This window comes from Lissotriton vulgaris, chromosome 7, assembly GCF_964263255.1.
Source record: "Lissotriton vulgaris chromosome 7, aLisVul1.2, whole genome shotgun sequence".
NCBI classification, from domain to species: domain Eukaryota; kingdom Metazoa; phylum Chordata; class Amphibia; order Caudata; family Salamandridae; genus Lissotriton; species Lissotriton vulgaris.
Genome location: NC_141695.1, coordinates 268,554,975 through 268,581,091, shown reverse-complemented (window position 1 = coordinate 268,581,091; position 26,117 = coordinate 268,554,975). Strand labels below are relative to the sequence as shown.

Below are 26,117 nucleotides of genomic sequence, written 5' to 3'. Positions count from 1 at the left end.
ATGTCCAGGGTAGGGGATTGCGATGTTGTTTTGCTGGGGGGTAGAAAAAGGAGAGATGACGAGCGTCAATCCCCCCTTTTTTGTCGAGCAGGGGCCAGGCACAGATGTAGTCCACTGTGGAGGGGTCTCTGCATGTTACAATGATGCAGTCTCCGCGGATTGATTTTGACGTTTTGCCTATCCAGGCTACCCTGCGGGCTGTGGTGATCCCTCCAGATAGGTGGGATTCGAGAGGCCTGTTGATGCTTAACCACTGCATGACCTTATTTTTAAGTGACCATGCAGTTTCAGGTGTATCATCGGTTAACTCTGGTACGCCTGTGAGGACTATTGTGTAAGGGGTGGCTTCCGGTGGCAAGTGGGCAGGGCGTCTAGCTGCTGGAGGTTTTCTGGTGGTGTTTTTAGGGGTCGGCTAAGAGGTCAGTGGTTTCGATGGGAGAGTTTCAAGCCTTTTTTCTGGAGAGGCTCTGCTGGTATCTGTGTTTGTCGCTAGACCTGGGGTATCTGTGCTGACTGGATCTTTGTTTTCTGTTCGCTGAATGGGTACAGCGGAGGGTTTATTTCTCTGGGGTTGGGGCGTTTTAAGTAATGGTTTTTGATGTGTAGTGTTTTGTTTGTGGTTTTTCTGCACTAGGGTCGTTTGATTTGTGTGATTAGCTGTCTTCTGTGTTTGTGCTTGATGTTGTTTTTTAGGTGGCTGCGAAGTGTTCCGCTGGCCCTTCATTTCTATACGGGTGTTAGTGTCGAGAAGGGTGGCCGAGATTATGGTTAACTGAGCTTCTAGATTCCTGATGCTGAGTTGGATGGGCTTCAGATATTGGAATAACAGATCCTTTGTTGTAGTGAGTACTTGCGAGGTGACTCTGCATGTTTTGCATTGATTGTCGAAGTGCTCGTTTGAAATTGCCTTGTGTGGTGGTTGATTGGTTACTGAGGGAAATAGTATACTGTGCGACGTTGTGGGATTTGAATGAGATGTCGTATGTTCGGGACATGAGATCTTGGTTACTGTTTCTTCGGTGATTAGTGAATGTTTTTTCGGAATTGCTCCTTCCCTATCACCTTGTTGGTGCGGGTTTCCGTTTGGCTGGGCGTCCTCCTGAGTTTGACAAATAGCTAGATCAGGGGTTATTTCCAAATCATCGGACGTTATAGAGAGGTCTGACTCAGACTGTGTAACGGAAAGGTTTACTACCGATGGTACTGTATTTGTGTCTGGTACTGACAGGGTCACGGGAAGGGAACAGTTTTGTGTGTTGAGATGGATAGGGGAGGTGGCGTTTGCTATAGCGCCTAGAGAGGAACGTTTTGCATTGGCGTTCATAAGATCTAGTGATACTCTCTTTTCCATCAGGGCGATGCTCTGATTTATTGCCTCGTGGGCCCGTGAGATGAATAAGTCGATCGGACCTGTTACTTGGGCTACCTCCTGTGCATGTTTGGATTTAGTCTTAGTGGTGCTCCTTGTTTTAGGTGGCATGGTGTTACCTGATTGCGGGTTCGGTGATGAAGGGGGGGTGGCCCGGTCCGGTCTCTATCGGGCAACAACGGGCCCGCCCTTGGCCCGGGCTTCGCCCCGGACTTCGACCCGCGCACGTCCCGCGATGCGCGGTCCAGGAAGCACCTTTGTAGAGTGAGGAGTTGTATGGGGGCGGGGCACTGGAAGGGGGCGCGGCTCTCACGGGAAGAGGACCAGCTGGAGATGGTGTATGCTGGTCCTCGCAGTCCCGAGGCCGGTGCCTCGTCCTCCTCTGCGGCCTCGCGAAGGTCTCAGTCACTCAGCTGCACTTGGGCTAGAACTGTGCTACTCCTGTAGCGGAAAACAGCAGGTTAGGAACTTCACAGCGGTCCTGTGGCAAAAGCGTTTGCTCCACGAGTGGCACCCGCGAAGCGGGTGTCACGAGCAGTTGTAGTGCTTAGCTGGGGGCGGGGCACTGGAAGGGGGCGCGGCTCTCACGGGAAGAGGACCAGCTGGAGATGGTGTATGCTGGTCCTCGCAGTCCCGGGGCCGGCGCCTCGTCCTCCTCTGCGGCCTCGCGAAGGTCTCAGTCACTCAGCTGCACTTGGGCTAGAACTGTGCTACTCCTGTAGCGGAAAACAGCAGGTTAGGAACTTCACAGCGGTCCTGTGGCAAAAGCGTTTGCTCCACGAGTGGCAGGGTCAGAGAACAGTTGCAAGTAGGCAACGAGACGCCAGGAAGCACTTACAGGCTTACAGCAGCAGGTGCCCAAGTTGAAGTTAATTTCTTTGTAACCCTTTTGTAAAAGGTTACAAAAAATTAGTTTCAACTTTTGCACCTGCTGCTGTAACCCTGTAACTTCTTGGTTGAAAATTCATCCCGCTGATTCGCGGATTTTACCGAGATTTCGCGAGATTCGCGGATCGCGAAATCGTGGAAAATCCGCAAATTCCGCGAGCGGAACGAATTTTCAGCCCATGCTTATTAAATACCTAGAAGATATGGAAGATCAAGTTTAAAGCCCAGGTAGAGACCCCCAGTATTTATTATGGAGGTGAATATTGAGGCCTTCTTTAAAGCTGATGTAGGAGGGGTTGCATCATAGGTCTTTGGGGATGGCATTCCAGATGTAAGGGGCATTTCCGGAGAAGGAGCGGGATTGGGTCGATTTCTTATTTAGAAGGGGTGGGACAAGGAGGAAAGTGTTAGTGCTTCTAAGATAGTGTGCTACCCGCTTTGCAGATTTTATTAGCGAGGTAAGGTGTTGCGTTATGAAGGAGGACTTTGTGTGTGATGCATGCGTTCTTGTAATCAGATCTGCCTTCGATGGGGAATCATTTAAGAGTTTTGAGGGCTGTAGAAATGTGGTTGAACCATTTGTAGTTGGTGATTAGCCTGGCTGCAAGGTTGAGTACAAATTTGAGTGGAGCTAGCTGGACCTTGTGGATTCTGGGGAGGATGGCCTTTCCGTAATCAATTTGTGAGAGGACCAGGGATTGAACTATTAATATAAAATCTTCAGTTGCGAGAAAGGGTTTGATTTTCTTGAGATGACGGAGTGTGAAGAGTGCTCCTTTAGCCGAATTTGTGATGTGGACATGGAGGATAAGACTGTTATCGATGGAAATTTTACTGAGTTGGACAAGGAGAGAGAGCAGTTGAGGACAGGGAGGTCAGAGATCCAGGTTTGAATGGGGAGAGGTTGTTTTTGGGGCAGAAGTGGATGATTTCAGTTTTTTTGGGGTTGAGTTTGAGGTGGTTAAAATGGAACCAGGATTGGATTTTAGTGATGGTATTGTTAAGGTGTATTGTGTAGAGTTGGGTATCATCGGCATAAAGGTGGTAGTTGATACCAGCTTGTTTTAGAATGAGGATGAGGGGCTCCATGAAAAGGTTGAAGAGAGAGGGAGAGAGAATAGATCTCTGGGGGGCTCCTAGGTTGATTGGGGTGGGGTTAGATGGACAGTTTTGTCTTTTCATTTGTGTGTGTTAATGTTGTGTTCTGTAGATAAGAGAAAAAACATTTGTGGGTAGTACCATTGAGGCCAAAACGATCTTTGAGCACATTAAGAAGGGCAGAGTGGTTAACAGTGTCAAAAGCTGCGGAGAGATCAAGGAGGATAAGAAGACATGTCTCACCATTATTAAGGGAGTGGTGGATGTCATCAACAATGTTGAGTATGGCAGTTTCAGTGCTGCAACCTTTTCTGAAGCCTGGTTATAACGGGTCCAGCAGACTGAATTTTTCGATGTGTTTGTCTAATTGAAGCAAGACACATTTTTCAAGGGATTGTTTAAGTCATTAGGATCAGCATTAGCGTTTTGAATAATAATGGGGGAGATTTGACCCGGTAGAAGGGAGCTAGGGACACTTCCAGTAGCAAGGGAGGTGTTGATGATTGTGGTCCAGGATGGAACAATGATGTGCTTTAGGTCTTAGACAAGGTTACAAGGGAGGGGGTCTTTGGTATGGGAGGACAGTTTTATTTTAGAAGTGATATTGTGGACTTCGTGCTCAGTGACAGGGAGGAAAGTATGCCAGGAGACATTGTTTTTAGGTAGTGGGTTTGAGAGGTTGGGTCCGAGAGGAGTAGGGGTGGGAGGGTGAGGGGGATAGTTTGGGGAGGGAATAGGAGAAGGGATGTGTGTGGATAGGTTAGGTTGAGGAGGGGAAGAGGGTGAGTCTGAAGGGGGACCAAGGGGTGCCAGGGGTGTGAAGTGTGAATTAGAGGTGATGTCCGGAGCGACTGGGGGGTAGGTTGGAATTGGATTTGGGGGAATGATTGATCCATTTTGGTGATTTTTTCAGAGAAGAAGTGGGCAATTTCTTCACATCTGGTGGTTGAGGCCGTCGGGTAGGGCAGAGCTGAGGAAGTTTAGTGACAGATAATGTTGAACAGTTCTCTAGGTCTGTTTTTATCCTGATCGAGTTGTGTATGAAAGAAGGATGCTTTTTCGTCAAAATTGTGTTTTTTGTTTGTAGATCTAGCAGATCTGAGGAGTGTCTGGTTGGAGTGGGAGGGATGCTGTATCCAGGTTTTTATCCATTAGTCTTAATGAGCGTCTTTCATTGTTGAGTTAGAGGTTAAACCATGATTTAGAGGGGATGTTTCTCAGAGTTTTATGTTTTGTAGGGCCCAACTGGTCTAGGAAATATGTGACAGTTTTATTAAAGTGATCAGTGAGCTCATTTGTGTTGTGTGAGAGAGGAGTGAGGCACAGTTGAGCTCGGAGTTTGGACTTCAGTTCATCAGGTGGGATAAGTTTTAGATTTCTGGTCCATTTCATATGTTTAGTTTGTTTAGAGGGGAGGTGGCGTAATAGCTATGTTGAACAGTATGAGGTGGACCAGTCAGTGGGGATGATTTTGGTCAGGAAGGCCAAGTCATTGTTGGTAATGATGGAGTCCAGGATAACTCCTTTGGTGTGGGTGGAGGACTGACATAGTTGTTTGAGGTCATGGATCTCGAGAAGGTTGGAGAGGAGGGTGGTAGTGGGATCATTGGTCTCGTTCAAGTAGAGGTTGAGGTCTCAGAGGAAGAGATTTTTTGAGTTGGATATTGAGGATTGAGTTAATAAGTCCGAAAGTTCATCCATAAAGGGGTGTGGATCACCAGGAGGGTGGTAGATAGTATGGAATCAAATAGAGTGGGCACCATGCTTCAATGTATTAGAAAAGGGAGTGGCCAGAGTTGTTAACAAGGGAGATCTGAAGTTAGTTTTTGAAGATTATGGCCAAGCCGCCTCCTAATCTTTATGGGGAGACAGCAACCAATGATGATAAGTGGGTGTGCTAGTGAGTGCCAACAAGCAAGCCCCCCTTGGTGTTACGACCGTAAGGTGCTTCCTCTCCTTTCTCACACTTTTATCTTGTATGGGTGGGAGTCTTCTTATGTTGTATTGACATTTTTGTTTTAAATAGAACACACTGACACTTGGATTGGCGATAGTGAGTCGCTCCTGTGGGGAAGTATTTGAAAGACGTTAGAAACCCCTACAGTGTCTTGAATTTATTGGAAGTTGTTCATGTTAAGTCAGGCTCTTTGTTGTTTTTGGTCTGTTGAGTCGGGGGCGGCCTGTCTGTTTCTCCCCCTGTTGCTCCTTTTGTGTTGATGACCAATATGTTTTGAACCAGATGCCACTGTAGAATACAGCAAGTTTTACTCCTATGTAATTGAAAGGTACATGTCAGTAATACAGGCAGGTCCGTAATGTAATAGCTGCCCCCACAAACCAATTTAAACAGCTATCATCTGGCTATATATTCTTTTAAATCTCAAACTGGGTTTAATTTACTGGGGTCAAAGAGCATACAGGACTGCACATGCATATGAAAGTGATGCCACTGAAGGTCCGAGTACACAACAGGTGTATTTGATATGTATGTTCAAACATGATATAAATATTACATAATATGAAAATAATACGTTTGATATAACCGTTCTATTAGATTTGTCTCAAGAAACATTTTCTAATTGTATGTGAAATTTAGCAAGTTTTGCATATAGGCTAGTAATGTTCAAGAGACATAAAATACATGAATGTGGTCACTGTAAAGCAGTAAAATTCTTGGTGACTTGATGAAATTAAGATTTGTCAGTAAGATTTGGTTTCAGGGGGTGCACAGAACATGGTTGGAAAGATATTGAAGGAATAAAGATACGTTTTCATGAACATGGAGCAGTGCAAGAGGTGTGGGGTGGTCCTTATAAATGAGTGAGCCAATGGCTGCATTTACAATTGTCCCTGTTCACTTATCAGAACAACACAGAACACAAGTTATTTTTCTTGAGGGCCCCAAAGCTTTTAAAGTCCTTAGTCATGAGCATATTTGACGGATCTTTCAAGGTACCACATGACAATTATATCATTATGAAATGGATTGCAATCACAAATGTCTCAGGGTCAGATTTAGACTTTGTGTACAGGTAACTGCGCCACAAACATGACAGATATCCTGTCCTCCTTATTACAAGTGCCATAGAATACCCTTCAAGCTGTAATTCCGGACATCTATCTCTTACCTTTATGAATTCTTTTGCAGGTTGCTCACACATTGCCACTACCTCATCAATGAATGTTTGAAGGCTACATAAATCCTCTGAGAATTTGGCTATGACCTCCATCTCATACATGTGAATATAGGTCTCTGCCTCTTCAAGTCTGTGAAGAAGAATCTCCTCCTCATCATTTAGTTGCTGGTGCAGCTTCTCAATTTCTTCTTTAATGTGTGCTCTCTCTACTTCAATTTCACTCTGCAAAAAAATAGACAATATGACCAATCTAACAAAGTATACACAAAGTCACATTACATGGGTGGTATGTTTATTTGAATCTGCGCAAAGAAATTATTTTATGCTCAGAATTATACAAGTGAGCACAATCCTGCATAAAGTGTACAAATAATCTGATTGTATACACTAGCACGATTGAGGTCCCTGAATAACGCCTCAAAATCTAATGAAACCAAAGAAAAGGTTTGGAGTAATTTGAGTTTCTTGGTATTTGCCGTTGCTGGTAAAAAATGGATTCGGGATTTTTATATCCTTCATCTCTTATTCAGTAAAACATGCCACATCCTAAACAAAACATGTTTGACAAAGATAAAAATTGTAAAAATAATTATTGCACAGATCATTTACACACAGTATCATTGATTCATAACCTTGGGTCCAAAGACCCCTGGTTGTTAGTGACTGTTTAGGAAATTAAATCCTTAACCTTGGTTCCAAAGAGCCCTGGTTGTTAGCGACTGTTTCGAAAATTAAACAATATTAGCAGATTAATAAAGTATATATACATAAAAAGCAAGGTGTGAAATTGTAAATGTAAGGAGCTTTGAAATTAGCTTGATTTTTTGGCAAAAGAGAAACAGCAAATTGTATAGGGGCTTGCTAGCCATAACGTGAAGCACTGCTATATTATGACAAAAACAGAGCATGCTTTAGGGGCAAAAAAACGAACGGGCATATTATCAAGGGATATTTTGCCGCTTTTTCGGCACATAGCGCCGAAAAAGCGGCACATTTTTTATTGAGCGCTTTACAAGGACATGCTAACAAGCGTTAGCGCATGTTTCCTTGCTACTTTGCATGTCAGCAATCAATATCGCTAATGACATGCAAAGTAGGCGTTCCTCAGATAAAATTATGGGGAAACCTCATTATAACAGCTTTGCAGTATTTACAAGGTTGCCTGTGACCAACAAAGCGATATTAGAAGTCCCGCTAAGGCCCCATTATCGCAGGATTTTAACTCCATCTAAAAATACAACTTCGGCATCTGTAAAATTGGAGGTAGATTGCATGGCTGAGTCCAAAACTGCCTATTACCAAGGTTTTCTGTATCGTTGGTAAATTATCGCTGCTTTTATGCCGCTAAAGCAGGTTCTCACCCTCTATTGCTGGATTTCATATTGCTTAGGTGAAAAGCATTGATAATACGCCACTAACCTGGCGCAGAAATCCAGCGATAGACAGCGATAATGATAATCGCGCTAAGCGTGATTTACGATAATTATGGCATTTACTTGATAATATGCCCCAAAGTTAATGCTAAAATCTAGCTACATTTTTAAATGCTCTAAACTCAGTTAAACGTAAGCTGTTATTTTGTATATTTTCTTTGTAAATTAAATAAATGTATAATTTGTGTTTTTGTTTGAATTATTCCTGTTTAATCTTGCATTTCGTTTTGAGGTTGAAATTGCAGAAATTGCCTATCCTTCTGCTGTTATTGATTCAGTGGGGTTACACAAAAGCCAAAAGGTTGAGAACCACTGTACTATATGATGAGGCAAGTTCAGAAAAATGAGTCCAGAATTAATAAGGGGAAGACGCACACCATGACCTGCGGGGCCAGAAGCAAACTCTCTAATGCCTTTTTTTATTGATCATGAAAAAGTGCTACACGTGGAAACATTTTGTTACCTTGGTATTACCTTTTCAAGAGACAGAAAATGGACTGATGAAATTAATAATGTTAGTAACAAAATGGCAAAGAAGTGACCTATTGTCCTTAAGGCCACTCCTGATTTGGCGTTCCATCTGGCTCCAGGAGGAGAAGTCTTTTAATTGAGCCATCATTGAGGACTGTTTATCACTGGATCACTATAGGAAAATTCCCTGGTTAAATTATGTTGCTGATTGTTACTCAGAAATATTTAGTCTTAATGTCCTGATTGACCCAAGAGCCGCATCTTTGATCTCTAAAGCTGAGTTGAAAAGTAAATTCCTGGCCAGCAGAGCTAGGAAACGGTTGTCAGCAGCAGGATCTATGACCACTGTCTTGTTCTAAAATAGATATATCATTTCGGAAGGTTCACCATTTTATCTATCCACGGTGACTAGGCCATCTCATAAGTTTGTGCTTACAAGACTGAGGTTCGGAGTAGCACACCATTTAGTGGCCATACCAATTCTCAAAAAACATCTAACAGGGCCATGTCTGTGCGATGGCGTATCTAAACAGAGCACTTTGCACTTTTTACTATTTTGTAAACTGTACATAAATTTTCGAATCGCCTATTTGAAACCAATGTTTTTGAAATATGATGTGTGTACAGTTAATCAGGCTATGAGCTTATTATGTAATCTGAATTCCGCTGACATTTGTTTTTATACTGTTTCCTATTTAAACAAATGTATTTAAGCAAGGAAAAATATGTTTTTCTTAAATTATATGGACCGTATCTCTACTGATATCTGTTTTAATTGTCAATCTGAAAATGTGGTTATTTTGTTTGTCTGTTTTTTTTGTGTGCTTTTATGGTCATGTTTAATGTACAGAATAAAGCTTCATGAATTGAATTGAGCCCAGAATGCAATTTAAAACTATTATTCATGTAGAGGACTGGAGCTGGATTCACAAAGATATTCTTACATATCTGTTTCAATTATGATTGATGCATAATATGGTTTTCATTGGTAAATTGAAATCCTGAATCACTATTTCACATACACATGCAGGTAATATGGCATGCTTGCAGAAGTATAGTAAAAGTTCCACAGGTGCAAGTGCAAGCCACTGGCCCAGGTACCATTGCTGCTCACTTAGTGGGCCATTGCAGAAGAGGAAGTCAGTGATACTGGCAAGCAAAGAAGTGTATTATAGTCTTCAGAGGTAGTTGGAGGATTTGGACATGAACAATTATGTGAACACCCAGAAATTTTGGGAGAGTGAGGGAGACAATAAATTAGCACATGTACAAACCTGTTGCCAATGGTATCAGGAGGTGCATTTTATTCAGTCTGGAAACAGTCTAAAGTTCAGCCAGCACAATTAAACTACAGATAGGAAAACAGACATGCAGTGATGTTGAGGTCATTAAACCTATTAACGAATTCAGGAACCCACAGATTTAGAGCACGCCATCAAAACGCTGATAAAGTCTCAGCAATGATATCAGCAATTTTGAACGTAATAAAAACAACATAATCTTGATTGAAATGAGGATTATTACTTGATCACAGAGTTTCATGCCTTGAACAACATTTTTTATGCAAAACATATTCTGTAACTTTTTTAATAGCATTATATTTGCATCTAAAACATAGGCCCCTATTTATTAAGACTTTATGGGTGTCTAAGTCCCATCAGGGACCACTCACGGTGCCTAACGGACACCCACAGTCCGCTCCAGCTCTCCAACAGACCATGGCTGACTTCACTGCGGCCCTGACTCAGAGACTAGAACAACTGTCCAGTCAGAGTGGCACTAGCGATGTCACACAGGTGTTGGAACACATGTGGAGGTCAATGGAGACTATGAGGCGGACGCAGGCGGAAGGAACGGCTGCCACGGCTGCACAGCAGCGATGGGTGGCAGGGTTCCTCAATGACCTCAGGCCATCCTCATGGCATTGCTGCCACAAGGCCTGGCGTTAATGCATGCTGATGCTACCACTACATCCACATCTCCATCCCCTGTAGTGTCAGTGCCACACAATGCAGCGGATATTCTACCTCTAGCCCCTGAGGTATCACTGCCACATAGTGCTGGAGACAGAACACCATCACCCACATGTGAGGCACAAGAAACAGCAGAGGACGAAGATAAGGATGAATCTGCCATCATGATAAGAAGGAAGCAGTAGTATGCATCTCCAACATGGGGCCTATATCTTATTGGTTCTGCCCTCTGCATCATCACCTTCCACTGTCCCCCAATACACTTTGCGACACTCACCTTGGACCTCAACATGGACTGCCATATTCTGTTGGATCGCCAATGACAGAGCAATCATACTGCGAACTGAACTCTTCCTCTTCCTTTTGACTTGTCATTCCCTGGAGGACTCTGGCTGGCCCTCCACAGGGCCAACATTGTAAAGGGGGGTTTTCATGGCCCTGTACTGCTCCAGCTGCAACACTCCAATGAATGTGCATTAAACATTCATAATCACACAGATGTGTCATGCATCTGATCTTTCAAGTGTGGAAGTATGGATGAATGTAGGCTCAGTGAATCACCCTTACGTGCTTGTTGCTCATGTCATTGGACGTGAGTCACAGGTTGACACATTGCCGAATGCGGTCCGGGTGACGATGACGCAAAAATGGGGACACACACATTAGTTACTTCCTTGTCCAGCCCAATACGGAACCATGCCCAGAGCCCCAGGGCCATTGTTCACACCCTTACGCTGGACTGGCATACACCAGGCCAGCCCACTCCGCTTATGCTCACAGTGGGGTACGACAACCCCTCATGTGCCAGGTCTTCCCTGTAGTGAACTGCAGATCACGGATCTAGTTGTCAGCATGCCACAGCCACTCCCTCATGGCTGATTTACACCCACACCATGCTCAACCAGCACACGTGTCACAGGACATGTGACTCTGCCAAAAAAAGGTCTGGGCGCACATAGTTGACGCCATTTTCACTCTCTTTCTGGGTGCATCCATGCGGGTCAATGTAGGCATGAGGGCCTAGGGCCCTGCAACATCACATTCCCCAGGACCGGACGTGACATTATGTCGTCCGCACCACGATACTCAATCATAGAGGGTCCATGACTTTCGGGACACAGACTTGGTGTCACCAGATAGACTGCGGGCTGCACAGGCAGACCGCCACAGGACTGTGACTTTTGGTGAACTGAGGTAGGGGCAGGTTAAGATATGATAGGGTGTGCAGCCTGTGATGATGCCCCGTTCTGGCAGACCGGAATGGTGACGATTGTTGTGAGCCCCGCTAGACCGCAGTGTATACCTAAGCCAGCGGGCAGTGTGTACCTAGCACCACATGGTGTGGCCTCGTGGGTCACAGAGTTAGTGGCACCTTAAGGGTAGAGCGGGTGTGTAGCCTGTGATGATGCCGTGTGCACTGGTATGTCCTCTGCCATAGCGAAATCAAGACCCAGAATTAAATGTGAGACCTGGTGGCCCTCGTAGCAGGGATGCATGATGTGGAGTGTGCCATGTTTGTGGCCCCAGAGTGTGGGGCTTGCACCGGCACAGGGTGGGCCTCTGTGCAACACGCCGGTAGTGGAAGGCAAGCAGTGAGCCCTGGGAGAGCAAAGGGAGGGCATGCACTGCTAGGTGGTGGGAGGAGCTGGGGTGCAGCTGCCTGGGTGCGCAGGGGCGGGCATGCACTGCTGGGCGGCAGGAGAGGCTGTGGTGCAACTGCTTGGGTGCGTAGGGGCCGGCATGCACCGCTGGGTGGCGGGAGGGGCTGGGGTGCAGCTGCCTTGGTGTGCAGGGGTGGTCATACAATGATGGCATTTGCAATTGTTTGACTTTGCCATTCATGTATTCTGTATTCTGTTTCAGATGAGGGATCTGTTTCAGATGAGGGACCTGGTGAACTGCACTACATACCAGCACGTGGTTGGAGACATACCGGTGGCAGCAGGTGAGCAGTGAGGCCTGGGTGCGCAGTGTCACACTCTCACTCCCTCTCTTCTTTTCTCTGTGTCTATCTCCCCCTCTCTTTCATTCTTCCTCTCTCCCTCTCTTTCCGTCTTCCTCTCTCCCCCTCTCTTTCTGTCTTCCTCTCTCTTTCCCTCTCTCTCTTTCCTTCTTACTCTCTCCGCCTCTCTTTACATCTTCCTCTCTCCCTCCCTTTGTTTCCGTCTTCCTCTCTCTCTCTCTTTCCATCTTCCTTTCTCCCTCCCTCTCTTTCCGTCTTCCTCTCTCCCCCTCTCTTTCCGTCTTTCTCTCTCCCTCCCTCTTCTTCCTTCATCCTCTCTCTCCCTCTCTTACCGTCTCTCACCCTCCACCCCTTTCTTTCCTTCTTCCTCTCCCTCCCTCTCTTTCTGTCTTCCTCTCCCTCCCTCTCTTTTTTTGTTGAAAATACAGTATATGATTAATCATACATCGTAAACATATACAATGAGTAGGACATCATAATGAATATCAAAATCACACATGACTAATAAGAGACATAAACATTGATACACAAGGACAGAAAATGTACAAAAATAGATGTCCAAATAATTGTGGACTTAAAACACCATGAATACATACACAAATTCAATGGTTACATAAAGGTTCTTTTTAAGGATTTCCCAAAGAAACAGAAGCCTGTCCAAGCAGAAGTTCTTATTCTATTTACAGGTGAAAAGAGCTGGGCATGTTAAGGGAATACTAGAAATTATCTTCGATGTTTCGACCCATCATATGAATAATTCATAATCATCACGTTGGGTCTTCGTCAGGACTGGGCCAAGAAAATAGCCCATGTAGTAATCGTTAGTAGCCTCTACAGTTCTCATCTGTACCACGCCTTGGACTAGGTGTCGGATAGTCCACAAAGGCACTAATGGTTCTCTCCTGGGACAAAAAGGAATCGATCTACCGGTGAGCTAATAATTTAGCTTTTGAAAAGGTAATGTTTTCTCTGAGATCCGGTATGGATTCTCTGGACGGGGGTGTATGCCTGAACTTTCATTCACAACTTGAGCAAACATAATGAAAGCCCTGAACCCAGTTCTGAGCTTGTGCATTACCTGTCGAACACTGTGTCTGTGTAAAACTCTTTCATTTCTAAGTCTGTATGGAATCTGCACACCTCTAATCCTAGGTAATAATGAAATAACCCCGAGGCCCTGTGTTTTTTAAATTTTTCAGTTTATACTCACATTTTGTTTGGGACTTTAAATTCCTTAGTTCTTTAGCTGTACAGTTGTTTGGTGCTTTTATTACACACAACTCATATTGACTTAGTGAACAGCCATACAGCTCAGAATAGGCTACTAAAGATGGGCTCATGATTCCCTTACTAAAATCAATTTAATTCTGTGGAATCCCTTGTGTGGGAGTATCAGAGCTCAATAGAGCTGTGTTTGTTTAATTTTGTAGGATCTGGGGCCTAATATACCCACAGCAGGAATCTGTATCTGATCTTAGGTTAAAAATTCAGAACCCAGAGGTTCTATTAAGCCTTTCATCAGCCTGAAGTTACTAGAATGAGCACTATTGATTTGGGTAACCTTAAACATCTGCTATACATATCCTATGGGAGGGAATGTGCACTTTTTTTCTCAGTAGATAAATAATTCAGAGAAATAGTCTGATTAGTCTGATGGTGGTTTGTTTGATTATTAATTTTGTTTACAGTCCTATCCTCTCTAGAGTGTATCAAATGAAATTTCACGAGGAGCGAGCTGGCATGAGATTGAGGATATTTGGAAATATCTTCCAATAAGATGGGCCTATAAGAAATGTCATTCAAGACTGTGAAGTGTTCGACAGATAGTGGTAAAATGTTAACTAGTTGCACAGAAAACGATGGTTTCTTATGTCAAAATCAATACACATAAAATAGATAAAACATATACGACTGTGATGGCTGCAGATATACCGAGTAATTCCAGTGGGATCTTTTATGTGACCAAAATGTCTCGAAGCAATCATTACATAACAAAAATGTAACAAAAACAATTTAGATTTCTGGGGGAGCAAGCTAATCCTGAAGTGCCAGATTCTCAAAAAACATTGTAAAAGTTGGAAATGTACTCCCATAGCTTTACATGTTTGTTGTTAGTGTATATCAGACTGTTCTGGAATTCAAAAATAATTCAGAAAAGTTCTTTTGGGAACCTGGGAAAGTTGCAGATTCCCAGAAGGACTCACTTTCATGGTCATTTATGGTTATGATACTGTAACAACTGTACACTACCGAGTGTTCATTGTTATCCCTTTGTGTTGACAGGTTTGCCTCTGCAGCCCAAACACTGTGAGTGTGTTTCTTCCTAGTTCCCATTTCCAAATACTTTTAATGCAGTCCTTGAAAGGGGCAAGTCTGGAAACATTTTCTGGTTGGTAAACTACCTGCTGAAAATTGGAGAGCATCCACAGATTTACGAGGTTGTGTTTTGCAAATATTGAAGGTATGCCACCCTAGAGAAACCACAAACCATACCCTAAGTTGAGATTTGTAAACACGGAAACTCTAAAATATTGGGGAGCAGATCCAGTTTTAAAGGTAAAACCCCATTGATTCTTGAACTGAAGAATGTTGCCCTTGTAAATGCGCTTATTTGTGCAATTAAAGGGGTTCTTAGGTGTGCAAATTAATTTGTGAACCTGGGCTAGGGTGTATGTTATGATTAACTTCCAAAACGTGGTAGACAGTTGGAACACACCTACATGCTAAGAGTTTCCTCAGATATCAAATATAAAATTTATTATATAGAGGAATTAAAATTGTAGGATTATAGGTTGAAACAATGTGCCTGTCTCTACCAATTATCTATTCTCTTGCAAACCTGGACATCGTCATACCAAAATTGATTACTTCCAATGCACTCCTTGCTTTTCATATGTATAGCTAAATACTGTACGAGAAGTGCTTTGATTTCGGATTCCCTGAAGTTGCAATGCTTTGTTTTGTTTACATTTCCCTTAAAGTGCGATTTTGTAATATTTTTGGATGGAAAAATACCATTCCAGCTTCGAGCTCTCAGCACATTCTGCTCCATGCAGCATGATGATAGAGGCAGGGTAGAGGGTGGGAGGATGTCAGTCCAGCGAGTCTATTGTGAGTCTTTCAGTACGGTGCATCTTTTCAAAGACTAGGGGCCTCATTTATGAAAAGTGACGCATCGCTGCGTGAAAACAGTGATGCATCACTTTTCACTGCGCACTCCCTGCGACACCAATGATGCGTCATATTTAATGTATGACGCATCATGTCGCAAGGACTTACAGATACGTCAGTATTTCTGACGCATCTGTAAGCGCAAAAGTGACGCATTGCTGGAGTGTGTCACAAAAGTGACGCAACTCCAGCAATGCGTCCTTTCACATGGGGAAAGCCCCATGTGAAAGGGCTTGCGTCTGTCTTACGCCTGCTGTGAGGCAGGCGCAAGATTTTGACGCAACAGCATCCTAAAAGTGACGCAGTGCAATCTCATAAATTTCACTGCGTCACTATTACGAGGCTTTTTGAGGGGGAACGCCCCCTCTGCATACATTATACCTGACGCAGGTATAATGTGGCGCAGGGGTTTAAAAAGTGACGCATCTAGCTAGATGCGTCACTTTTTAAATATGGCGCATTTTTTACGCCGCCGATGCGTCACAAAAAGTGACGCATCGGCGGCGCAAAACTAACGCAAGGCCTCATAAATAAGGGCCCAGATGTCTGTTCACAATAAGGCGAAATCTATAATGAGCAAAACGTTTTAATGTATCCATTTCATTGGATTTTGCAACACTGAATGGAAGAAAGCTTCCTACGCAAAACCAAAAGCTGCACTGAAGAGTACCACCGCTCTGTTTCAATTCCAGCCCTTGCAGAAATATAAAGTTATAAATACATGCACATTTGTTATTTGGAAGTAGTCAATTTATCCCAAGGGGATTCATGTAGCTGTAAAACCATGATTCCCTGCATTCCTATGGAGATTTTCTACGGCCAGGATTAATTGACTCAGTTGCAGGATATGGAAGTGTTTTGTAAGAAATGTCCCATTTTTATCTTTTTTTTTCAAACCTTACCATTAAGATCAATGCTAGTTATTTTTAAGGGCTCGATCTATGAGAAGATCATTCATTTGGAATAAGAAGGTTTCTATAGTTAAACTCGCGGTTTTACAATTGGATACAAACTTGGGTGGCTTAGCACTACCTCATATTCTTACGTATTATGACTCAGCATTTTTGGATTTGGCAGCTTGTTTATCGTCCAATACAGTCCGTTTAGATCCTTTTTTTGTTAATCAGATGATCCAAAGAGTGGGAACTCAAATCCCCACATTTCTTAAGAGTTCTAAACTCCCCAAAAATACCAGGCATAAAAAGCTTCTGGATCTGTCAAGTAGACTAAAACAGAGCGGGTTTTCTGGCCTCCACACTCTACCACTAAGTGAGTGTAAAGATCTGGGTCTTCATATCCATTCTACTTATCTTAAAACCTGACAGGATTATGGTCTGGGGGTAGTGAGTCAGTTCTTTATTTGGGAAAGGATGATCACATGGGAAGAAGTTCAGACTAAATGTTGCGATCGAAAAAAGACACTGTTTTTTGAATACTTACAAATAGGTTATTTTTTAAATAAATATAATTTACTACTAAGTGTTCCCCCTTCCAAGGCAGCTGCTGCCTTATTCTCTGCAAATGTTAAAGGGGTGGGTACCTGGTATCGCCTGCTGCGAGCCCAAAACAAATCTCCTTTGGTGAAAAAGTTCTGGAGAAAGTTGCTTTAGAAACTCAATGCTCCTTTTCCAGTCAAGAATGGCAAACAATACCTATTACAGGAAAAAGTGCTCTGAGAACCGCCAATTTTAAAAGAATGGTCTCTCTTTCTTATTGGATGGCCTATTACACTCCAAAGGCCCTATATAGAATGTATCCTGAGGTGGAAAATAGGTGTTTTTGCTGTCACACCCCAACTGAAGGGGGATGGCGGCATATATTTTTCACCTGTCCGAAATTAGAGAAAGAATTTTTCGGGAATTTAGCCCGGCAATCCTGAAACCGTATGCTCCAATAGCTGAGGCCACCCATTTTAGTATAACAAGTCGGGGGGTATTTTTCAGCTATATCAATGTTGGTGGCTCGCTCTTTAATTTGATAAAATTGGAAATTTTTGGAAGCACCACTTTATGATAAATGGTTTAATAAGATGAGGCATACTAAAACGTTTGAAGAAGCTTATGCTAAAGGTGTGGGGGCAATTAAAAAAAAATCCGCGATCTGGAAAATTTTTGCTGACTTCCCAACTTAAGTTTATTGTCATTGTTAATGGATGATATAAGCATTATCAATTGGTTAAATATTGGCTACAGATTAGTACTCAGGTTCATGCATTTTTTGTATTATGCTTAACAGCTGAATAATGAGGTAGATCAAAGGAGGATTTCTTTTGAAATGTATTTAAGGAGGTTAATTTTGTTGTTCTTTTTCCGTTTTCTTTTCTGTAACATATAACCATGAATTGTCTTTCCTATATGCTCTGCTGAATAAAAAAAATATATAAAAATGGAACAATTTTCTCCCTCCCTCTATTACCGTCTTCCTCTCTCCCCCTCTCTTTCTGTCTTCCTCTCTCCCTCCCTCTCTTTCCGTCATCTTCTCTCCCCCTCTCTTTCCGTCTTCCTCTCTCCTTCCCTCTTTCCGTCTTTCTCTCTCCATCCCTCTCTTTCCGTCTTTCTCTCTCCCTCCCTCTCTTTCCGTCTTCCTCTCCCTCCCTCTCTTTCCATCTATCTCTCTCCCTCCCTCACTTTCTCTCTCTCTGTGTATCTCTCTCCTTTGCTTTGTCTCTGTCCTTTGATGAGCGCATGACACACCTTCTGATCTGTTTTTTTGTCTTGCAGGCTGTGACCTACAGATTGTCCAGAGGAGAGCCGCCATGTGTCTTCAATAATGTTCTTTTGAGTTTATTTGAATACATTTTTGTTTGGTAATTCGAAGGTGAATGTGTGATGCTCATTTTTGTGACGACACAAGCAAGATACCTGTTGTGATTGTGCGACATCAGACGGATTCTTTGGTACATGATTTTGTGAAGTTTATGTGGCATGTCTTTGCCTGGGGGAGTGACAGAGGGGTGTGCCCAGAGGTGTCCTGGTTATGGTGGAGGTTAATGTTGTGGCACTTTTGGGGCTCCGAGCTGCATGATCAGTGGCTCTGTGGCATCTGTTGTGCTTCATGTGTGGCTGCGGGCTGGGCTCCATTTTCAGGTGCAGGCTGTTGTCTGACTTTACACCAGGTCAGAGCAGATGTTAGTTGCCTGATGCTAATGCGCCTTATCGCCTGTTTTGGGTTCTTATTCCCGATCTGGCTGGTCGTTGAGAATGTCACGGAGTGGTGTCGCTGCAATTTGCACAGGAACGCCTACTCTGCATCTCATTAGCGATAGTTGCTGGGGTAATCTGTGGCGATGTTTTGGGCAGATGGTATCGCAGATAAACTGGTGATATGGGCTGTTATCGCCATCTTGTGAATGGGGCGATAGTTTTATCGCCACTTTGGCTGCGGTAAGGTGCCGTTAACTCAGCAAACAATCCCTGAGAATATGCCCCCAAGTTTTGTACAATGGGAAGGGCCATAACTAGTAAATTAGAAAATGGGGATGGGTGATACAATAGTTGAATTGGTAAGGTATTTTACAACTAGCCCACTGATGCATACACAATAAATATTTATGACAAAACACGGGCCCTCTTTATGATGCAGTTCAACAGGGTTGCTCACCTTCACCATGGGTAGGCACAACCGTCATTGTACTATTATAGACTCCTGCAAAGTAAAAGTATAAACAAATACAAGATACAAATAGGAGCACAATCCTGCCTCACAGTTTTCAATCCCTCATGTAGTAACTGGCAGCTGATGGCCAGCATTCAGAATAAGCAGCACATTTATCATTCTTTTAAATAATGCAGTGCAACAATACAACTTGCTGCACTGCGTGAAAGATAAACAGGGGCCCAGCCTACTTAACCCTGGAGATTTACCATAGTTCTGGGTCCACAAAGGCAGGCTGGATTTAGCAGGACCACTCACAGTAGCAGACGAGATCTAATGCAACAACAGTCCTTGGTGAACAAAGCAGAGTTTAGGCAGTAGGACAGATTTCAATGTTGGGCAGTCCTTCTTCCTGGCAGAGTACACAGAGGCAGAGTACACAGATCCAGAAATGATTTGAAGAGTTAAGTCTGGTGGTAAACTATTTTTACCTGCTGCTTACTTTGAAGTGAAAGAAGCTTTGAGAAATTCCTCCTCCTACAAAGGTGTTTTTGATTTCCTTACTGCCTATCCTGGCCCAGGCTTGTCTGGAGTGGCCATAAAAGACTAATGTGAGACCCTTTGTGAGTGTGCTGATCAGAGTCTTAGTGATGTGTAAATATAGTATGTGACAGCTCCCCCCTCATCCTGGCAGAGATGACCCTTCCTGACAGCACAGAGTCCATCTTTGTCTCACTGTCTGGAACTAATACACAAAGACCAATTGCTGCTACAACTACTCATGTGACCCAAGGTAGATGCATCAAATGTTTAGAACAAGAAAAGGGCAACTTTCTATAAGTGGCATTTTCAGAATTGTGACTTAAAATCTGCCTTTACCCTTCAAGGCAGTTCTACACTTCTTTAGAGACCAACTTTGACTTTACTACCTGCTCTTAATTGGAAGGTATCATTTATTAAATGTAATAAGGTAATCCAAAGATATCCTGTGGGAGAAGCAAGTTGTGTAGTAGTGAAAAACAAAATTGAGTGTTTCACTACCAGGATATGTAACCGTTAAGAGTACATTTCTCTACGGTTTTAAATACATTGCAATCTGAATTGTGGATTGTTTAGGGCCAACACTTAGAGTGACATATATATTAGAAAGAAGGTTTAGGCCTGGCAATAGGTTTATTTGGACAGGCCAAAATGGCTGTCTAAACCTGCACATACAGGCTCCAATGAATGTCTGAGACACGTTTAAAGGGCTAGGTATGTGGGTGGCACAATCAGTGCTGCAGGCACACTAGCATCAGTTCATTTATAGGTCCTGGGTACATGTAATACTCCTTTTCTAGAGACATGCAAGTAAATTAAATATGACAATTGGGTATAATCAATTTCACCATGTTTAAAGGTAAGAAGACAAGGACTTTAGGACTGGTTAGCAGTGCTAGAGTGTGTAGAGTCTTAAGGCAAACAAAAATGAATTTAGCAATAACAGGGAGAGTAAGTCTAAATGTTTGAGGGGAAGACCACCCTCAGGCTGACATGTCTAATAATTTCTTAATCATTAGCCGCCGTCAATCAAGCCAGGGAGTCTCCAGGAGGGGAGACATTGTTGTGGTCATCGCAGGGGAGACTACAACTCCCATCTGTGAGAAGTTGGCCTGGTATATAATGCTCACTAATTCTAGTGATCACTTTGTACCATTCCAAGCAACCCTTATGATGATTGGTTGTAATTCAACCTTGTAGACCAGTTATCCTAGTGGTAACGTGGACAAAGCAGTCTTAGGCTAAACTCTGAAAGGCATGTGAAGCCAGCTTTATTACCATACACAACCCCCTTGAATACCAAATGAAAGGACACCACACAGATATATATTGAAAATATATATTGATTTATTAACTATAAAATCCTCTGGACTCTTTATGAGCACAGAAGCACAAGCGTTAAATCACAAGACAGTTTAAAATACACAAAAGTTGCACAATATGGATGAGCCCTAGGGGCCACCTAAACCATATACTAAGAAAGTGGTATAAGAGATACCAAACAGAACGGGAACAGCCCTAGGGCCTTGGGAATCGCTGGAGCTATTTGAGACTAGCAGTGATTAAGTCGGGAAAGGCCCGCGGGACTCGGGTGCAGTGTCTAAATTGCACGCACTTTCCAATGTAAAGTCTATGGTGCGTAAAAAGTACAAAGTTAGTTAGTTCGGAACCTTCCGAGTGACCTAGAACGCTGAAACTTAAGACACAGGCCCTTGAGATGTGTACCAGTGTAGGAACACCGGCAGAGCTGAGTTACCTCACCCACAGGAAGCGGATGCACAGGGTCGAAGTAGTGTCGGGTTTCGTCACGCTGGTCGATGGTGCTTGGAGCTGGAGATGCTGCAGGCGGCTCGATGTGAAGAGTTCCAGTGGATCCAAGGGTGGATCTGAAGATGTGAAGACGTGAAAGCAGAGGGGACAATGTTCAAAGTCACTAGCCAGTGACTACCGTGGAACCAGATTGGAACCAGGCGATGTCGGGTGCAAACAGGCGTTGAGGTGTAGCTTTTCTCTGCAGCCACGTGGACACCGGGGGTCGAGGACATCCAGGAGTCGGTCATGAGCTGTCACACGCAGGCTTCTCGCTGTTGGCAGTGTCGGCAACTTGATCAGAGCAAACAGGCCTTGGCTAATGCAAGCCACGCAGGAATCGAAAGATGCTTAACACTCGGACCAGCAAGGTCAGAGCAAGTGCTCCTTTTCACAGGAGCTTGGGCAAGTCTGGAGCAACCAGACCCGCAGTGTAGTTTGTCGGTTTCATCGCCAAGATGGCCGCTGACCACGTGGCTAGTGGCCAGGATGGTGCGTCGAGTGGCACAATGCAAAAGGGCCCCACGCAGATTGTGGAGATGCTGGAGGGCTCTTCTTCGGTGCAAGGGCTGCTCGGTGGTGGGGGTTGTCAGTCCCCAAAGCACAATGTCGAGGATGCCTCGGTTGCTGCGCAGTCAGCTTTTCAAGTGTCTTCCAAGAGGTCCGGTCCCACGTCACTCGGTGCCTCCACGGGTCCCTTCTTTGCAGGGACTGTGGATCGGGCTGTGAGAGGTGTGGGAGTCTGGGTCTTGTCAGGCTCTGGGCTCCGGCGGGAGGCGGGAGGCGGCGGCAAAGCAGACGTCGAGTTGCTGGTTGGTGCCTGTGTTCACAGGGTGGCCACTCCTAGGCCACAAGGGAGATTCTCTTCAGTCTTCTGTGCAGCAGAATGTCGAAGTCCAGTCTTCTTCTCTTTTAAAGTTGATTTCAGGATGATCTGCTGTGCAATGGCACTGCTCCCACTCTTAGTCCCAATCTGCGGGGTGGATCACCTACTAGGTCCCTCCTCTGGGAGGAACCAGGAAGGGGGGCGGTTACACCCCCTTTCCTTTGTCCAGCTCCTCGCCAGGCCTGGGTCTGGAAAGTCCCAGGACCGGTTTGGACTGGCTTATGCACGGGGACACTTTGTGTGCCCCGGGCATGTCTGATTCTATTCAGCCCTGTCCTACCCAATACACAAAACCCTGTCTGGGGGGGGGCTCGCACCTCCCAAGGCAGGAAACCCTTTGTCCAAGCCTCCCTCACTGGAAGGACTCCCAGCAGCAGGAGGTCAGACTCGTGTCTGTGGTGGCAGCATCCATTTTGTGATGCTGAGGCTCTGGTTAACTTTAACCGGGGTTAAGGCTACACACATGTCGTGTCCCTCTAGAAGGGTGGAATGCTATCCCCGTCGACAGAACTGTCGAGGGGATAGTATTCCAATTCGTATGACACCTTACTCGACATGTTTTGATAAAGCCAAACCAAAGATAGCATTTAACCGCGAGGATTATAATGCACTTAAGAGTATATGGTATGGCAATATCCCGGAACAGCTTAGGGAGTGGTTCCCGACAGCTGCAGACAGGCTCAGCTCATGCTAGAGCACCATCTCACATATTTCCAAGCACTCTGCCTCCAGGATTGATGAGGCCTTCCATAGGAGTGGCTGATAGGAACATATGTGTCCAGTTTAAGGGTAGATATAGGGATACTATATCTAAGTAAGAGGTGATTACACCAACTTACCCCAGCTGAGTGATCAGCCAGTTGTGTCAAATATGGAGGCCAGGCCAGGGGTGGCACAATACATGCTGCAGCCCCTGGCAGGCCTTGGAAACACCTATGCCCTGGGTACCTAGGGTACACTGTTACAGGGGCCAATAAGGTGAACCAGTTCCAATTCGTAATGCACCTAAAGTGCATTGGCAGTAATTTAGAGAGAGAACAGCAGGCTGTGGGTCTGATTAGCAGGCCCACAGCCACATTAAGTCATAAACCAGTGAAGCAAAAAGCAAAAATTTGGGGTGACCATAGGATAGCAGACCCTACTCTCCTACACCATCACCCCCTTGTGACTTGGAAAGCACTTTTAAGTGCAATGCTTGCCCACAGTGTGGGACGCATGCAGGGACGTGCCCGGGACGTGCTTGGCATATCCCGGGCCAAGGGCAGGCCCGTCTGCCCCATCCATACCCGTCATCACCAGGAGGAGGCTGGGCTGGGCCACCCCCCTAACTTCTGGGAGCTGAGGCCTGAGTTCCGGAGTATGGGCATGCGCAAGACAAAGTCTGTGCGCAGGAGGATTGGAACTCAGACTACTTTTTGATAAGTGCGGAAGATGTTCTCTCAAAAGAGATTAAGATTATGGAGCACTGCGTCTTGTTTGAAGGGGTATCATTTCCTATCTTTAATACAGAGCATACGGGAATCGCTTCTCTAATCTCTGTGGAAGATCACCCTGCAAACTAAATCAGCTCCAAGTATGATGGGTTTGATTGAGAGTTTTAAATAATCTTATCCCATTGGGGCTAAATGTAGTCCGGCAGCAGAACCCCCAGAAAGGCTGAAGAGGGAGACTATCAAAACAGCCATTAACACCAAGGCCCCTAGATCTCGTAAAAATACAGCAATGAATCCTCCAGTAAGGGAAAAGCCATTTGCACCATCACCCCTACATCAGCTTCCCAAAGAGGAAGTTATATGCCAAAAAAGTGGAGCAAAAATTGGAACAAATCATTGGCACCTTATTACAGTCATTCATGGACAGACTTACAAAGACAGGAGGATTTAAAGCTCTTCCTCACGATTATCAAAGGAGTTGTCAACCGGTTATAGCAAGCACACATAGGGTAATTGTTATATTCGCCCTTTTGCTTGGTGTCATGACGCATGTCGCGCGCTGTACTCGCGCTGCTCCGCTCTGTGACATGTCCTGTGTTCTATCTAACGGTTGACAGTTGCCCGTTGGATCTTGTGCACGATGGTTGGGTTTTCTACTCAGCGACTTATTAAACTACCCTGAACTACACGACGTTGGTGTGCCGCCTCTTACTTCGTTTACAACATTTTTGGCGACTGCTGAAGGCGGAGGGTAACGTGAGGAAAAATGTCTGCCGGTAAAGACGACGCGAGAAAGAAAACCCGACCGGAGGATTCGTTTTAAAAGAGAAAGCGGTTTGAAAGTAAGCCTCGACAGAAGGTATGTTACAAACTCGCTCACCGTGAAGGGAAGTGTACTTAAAACTCTCTTCTCCCAAGCGCGACGGAGCGTTAACTGTTGCTCCTCGGCCCGTCGACGCAGGCAACAGCGCCCCTTGCTGCCATTGGCCTTAAAAGGGAAATTATTTTTGAAGGAAAGGCAATACCAGTGAGCCCCACTGCTCGGAGGGCGGAGTGCCTTAAAAGGGAAACGCGCAGCCAAAGGAAAAGCGGTTTAAAAGAAACAGATACCACCGCTATTCTTTCTGCAGTGACTCACTCACTTCCATGCAAATTCGCTTTTGTGTGTCACGCTGTATTTAAGACGTTTTGCCATCAAAGACTACTGTCGTTGGTCTACAGTGACACACTCACTTGTAAATCGATTCCTTTACAGTGTGTTACTCAAACGTCAGTGACACACACACTTTAAAATAAGACATTGCGAACTTTGCAGACTGTTTTAAATTTTGGCTGTTTAAGTTATTGTTATCGTGGTTTGTGTATCACTCCTGGGTATTCACTATGAATGTGAGCAATGCCATTCAAGCGCCTGTTCCTTTCCTGAGTGCCCCTGGTGAACCCTCAATGGAATTGGATGACTGGTGTGAGGCATTTGAGAATTATATAATAGCCTTAGATGGTACAAAGTTTTCTGCCATCAGGAAGAAAGCTTTACTACTGGGTGCTCTAGGCAAAGAGGGTCAAAGGGTGTTTAAATACTTGCCAAATCCGCCTCTTGACATTGATGACGTTTACAAAGATGCTCTGTTTAGACTTTATACTAGGTTTGCAAAACAAGAGAATGTTGTAATGCGCAGGCACAAATTTTACACTGCTCCTCAGAAAGAAAGTGAAACTATTGATGAATTTGTTTCTAGGCTGAGGGAACTCTCTGTGAAGTGTCAATTTGGGAACATACAGGATGAGATGATTCGCGACCAATTAATTGTACAATGTTTTAGCAAGAAGACACAGGAGAAGTTGTGGGCAGCTAAAAACCCCACCCTTACTGAGGCAATTACCATTGCCAAAGTCGCTGAAGAAAGCGATAGGTGTATGAAGGAACTTAAAAGAATACAACTGGGACACACTAGTTGTCAGGAAGTTGCAAGCCTACAGGCAGATGCTTCAGAGAGCATAGCCTTAATACAAGGGAGACAAACAAACAAGGGGGGGAAACCCACAACCTCGTTTAATAAAAGCGGGACAAGCAAGTTTAGACCAGCCACACGGTCTTGTAATAGGTGTGGAAGCCCTTTTCATTTAGCTGATTCCAAAAATTGTACAGCTTTGTCTAGGGATTGTTTAAAATGTGGAAAGAAAGGGCATTATGCACGAATGTGTAGGACAGTTAGCACAAAAAAGGTTGCTATGGTTGAGGGTGAAGTTACTGATGATGAAGCAGAGGTTATGATGATTACGTCTGCTGGTAACATGCAGTCAATGGAGGATGTTGTCTTATCTCGGCCTAAAGCAGATTTTGAATTGAAT

The 26,117-nt window shown here is 44.3% G+C and overlaps 1 protein-coding gene across 1 annotated transcript in view; it reads right to left on the bottom strand.

Annotated features, from left to right (window-relative positions):
- The window catches only part of LOC147701362 (zinc finger protein RFP-like), a 396,387-nt gene that overhangs the window by 235,704 nt on the left and 134,566 nt on the right, over positions 1–26,117 (bottom strand). Inside the window, exon 3 of the mRNA XM_086930058.1 lies at positions 6,484–6,714. Within this exon, the coding sequence (XP_086786184.1) occupies positions 6,484–6,714 (231 nt within the window). The remainder of the gene's footprint in view (positions 1–6,483; positions 6,715–26,117) is intronic.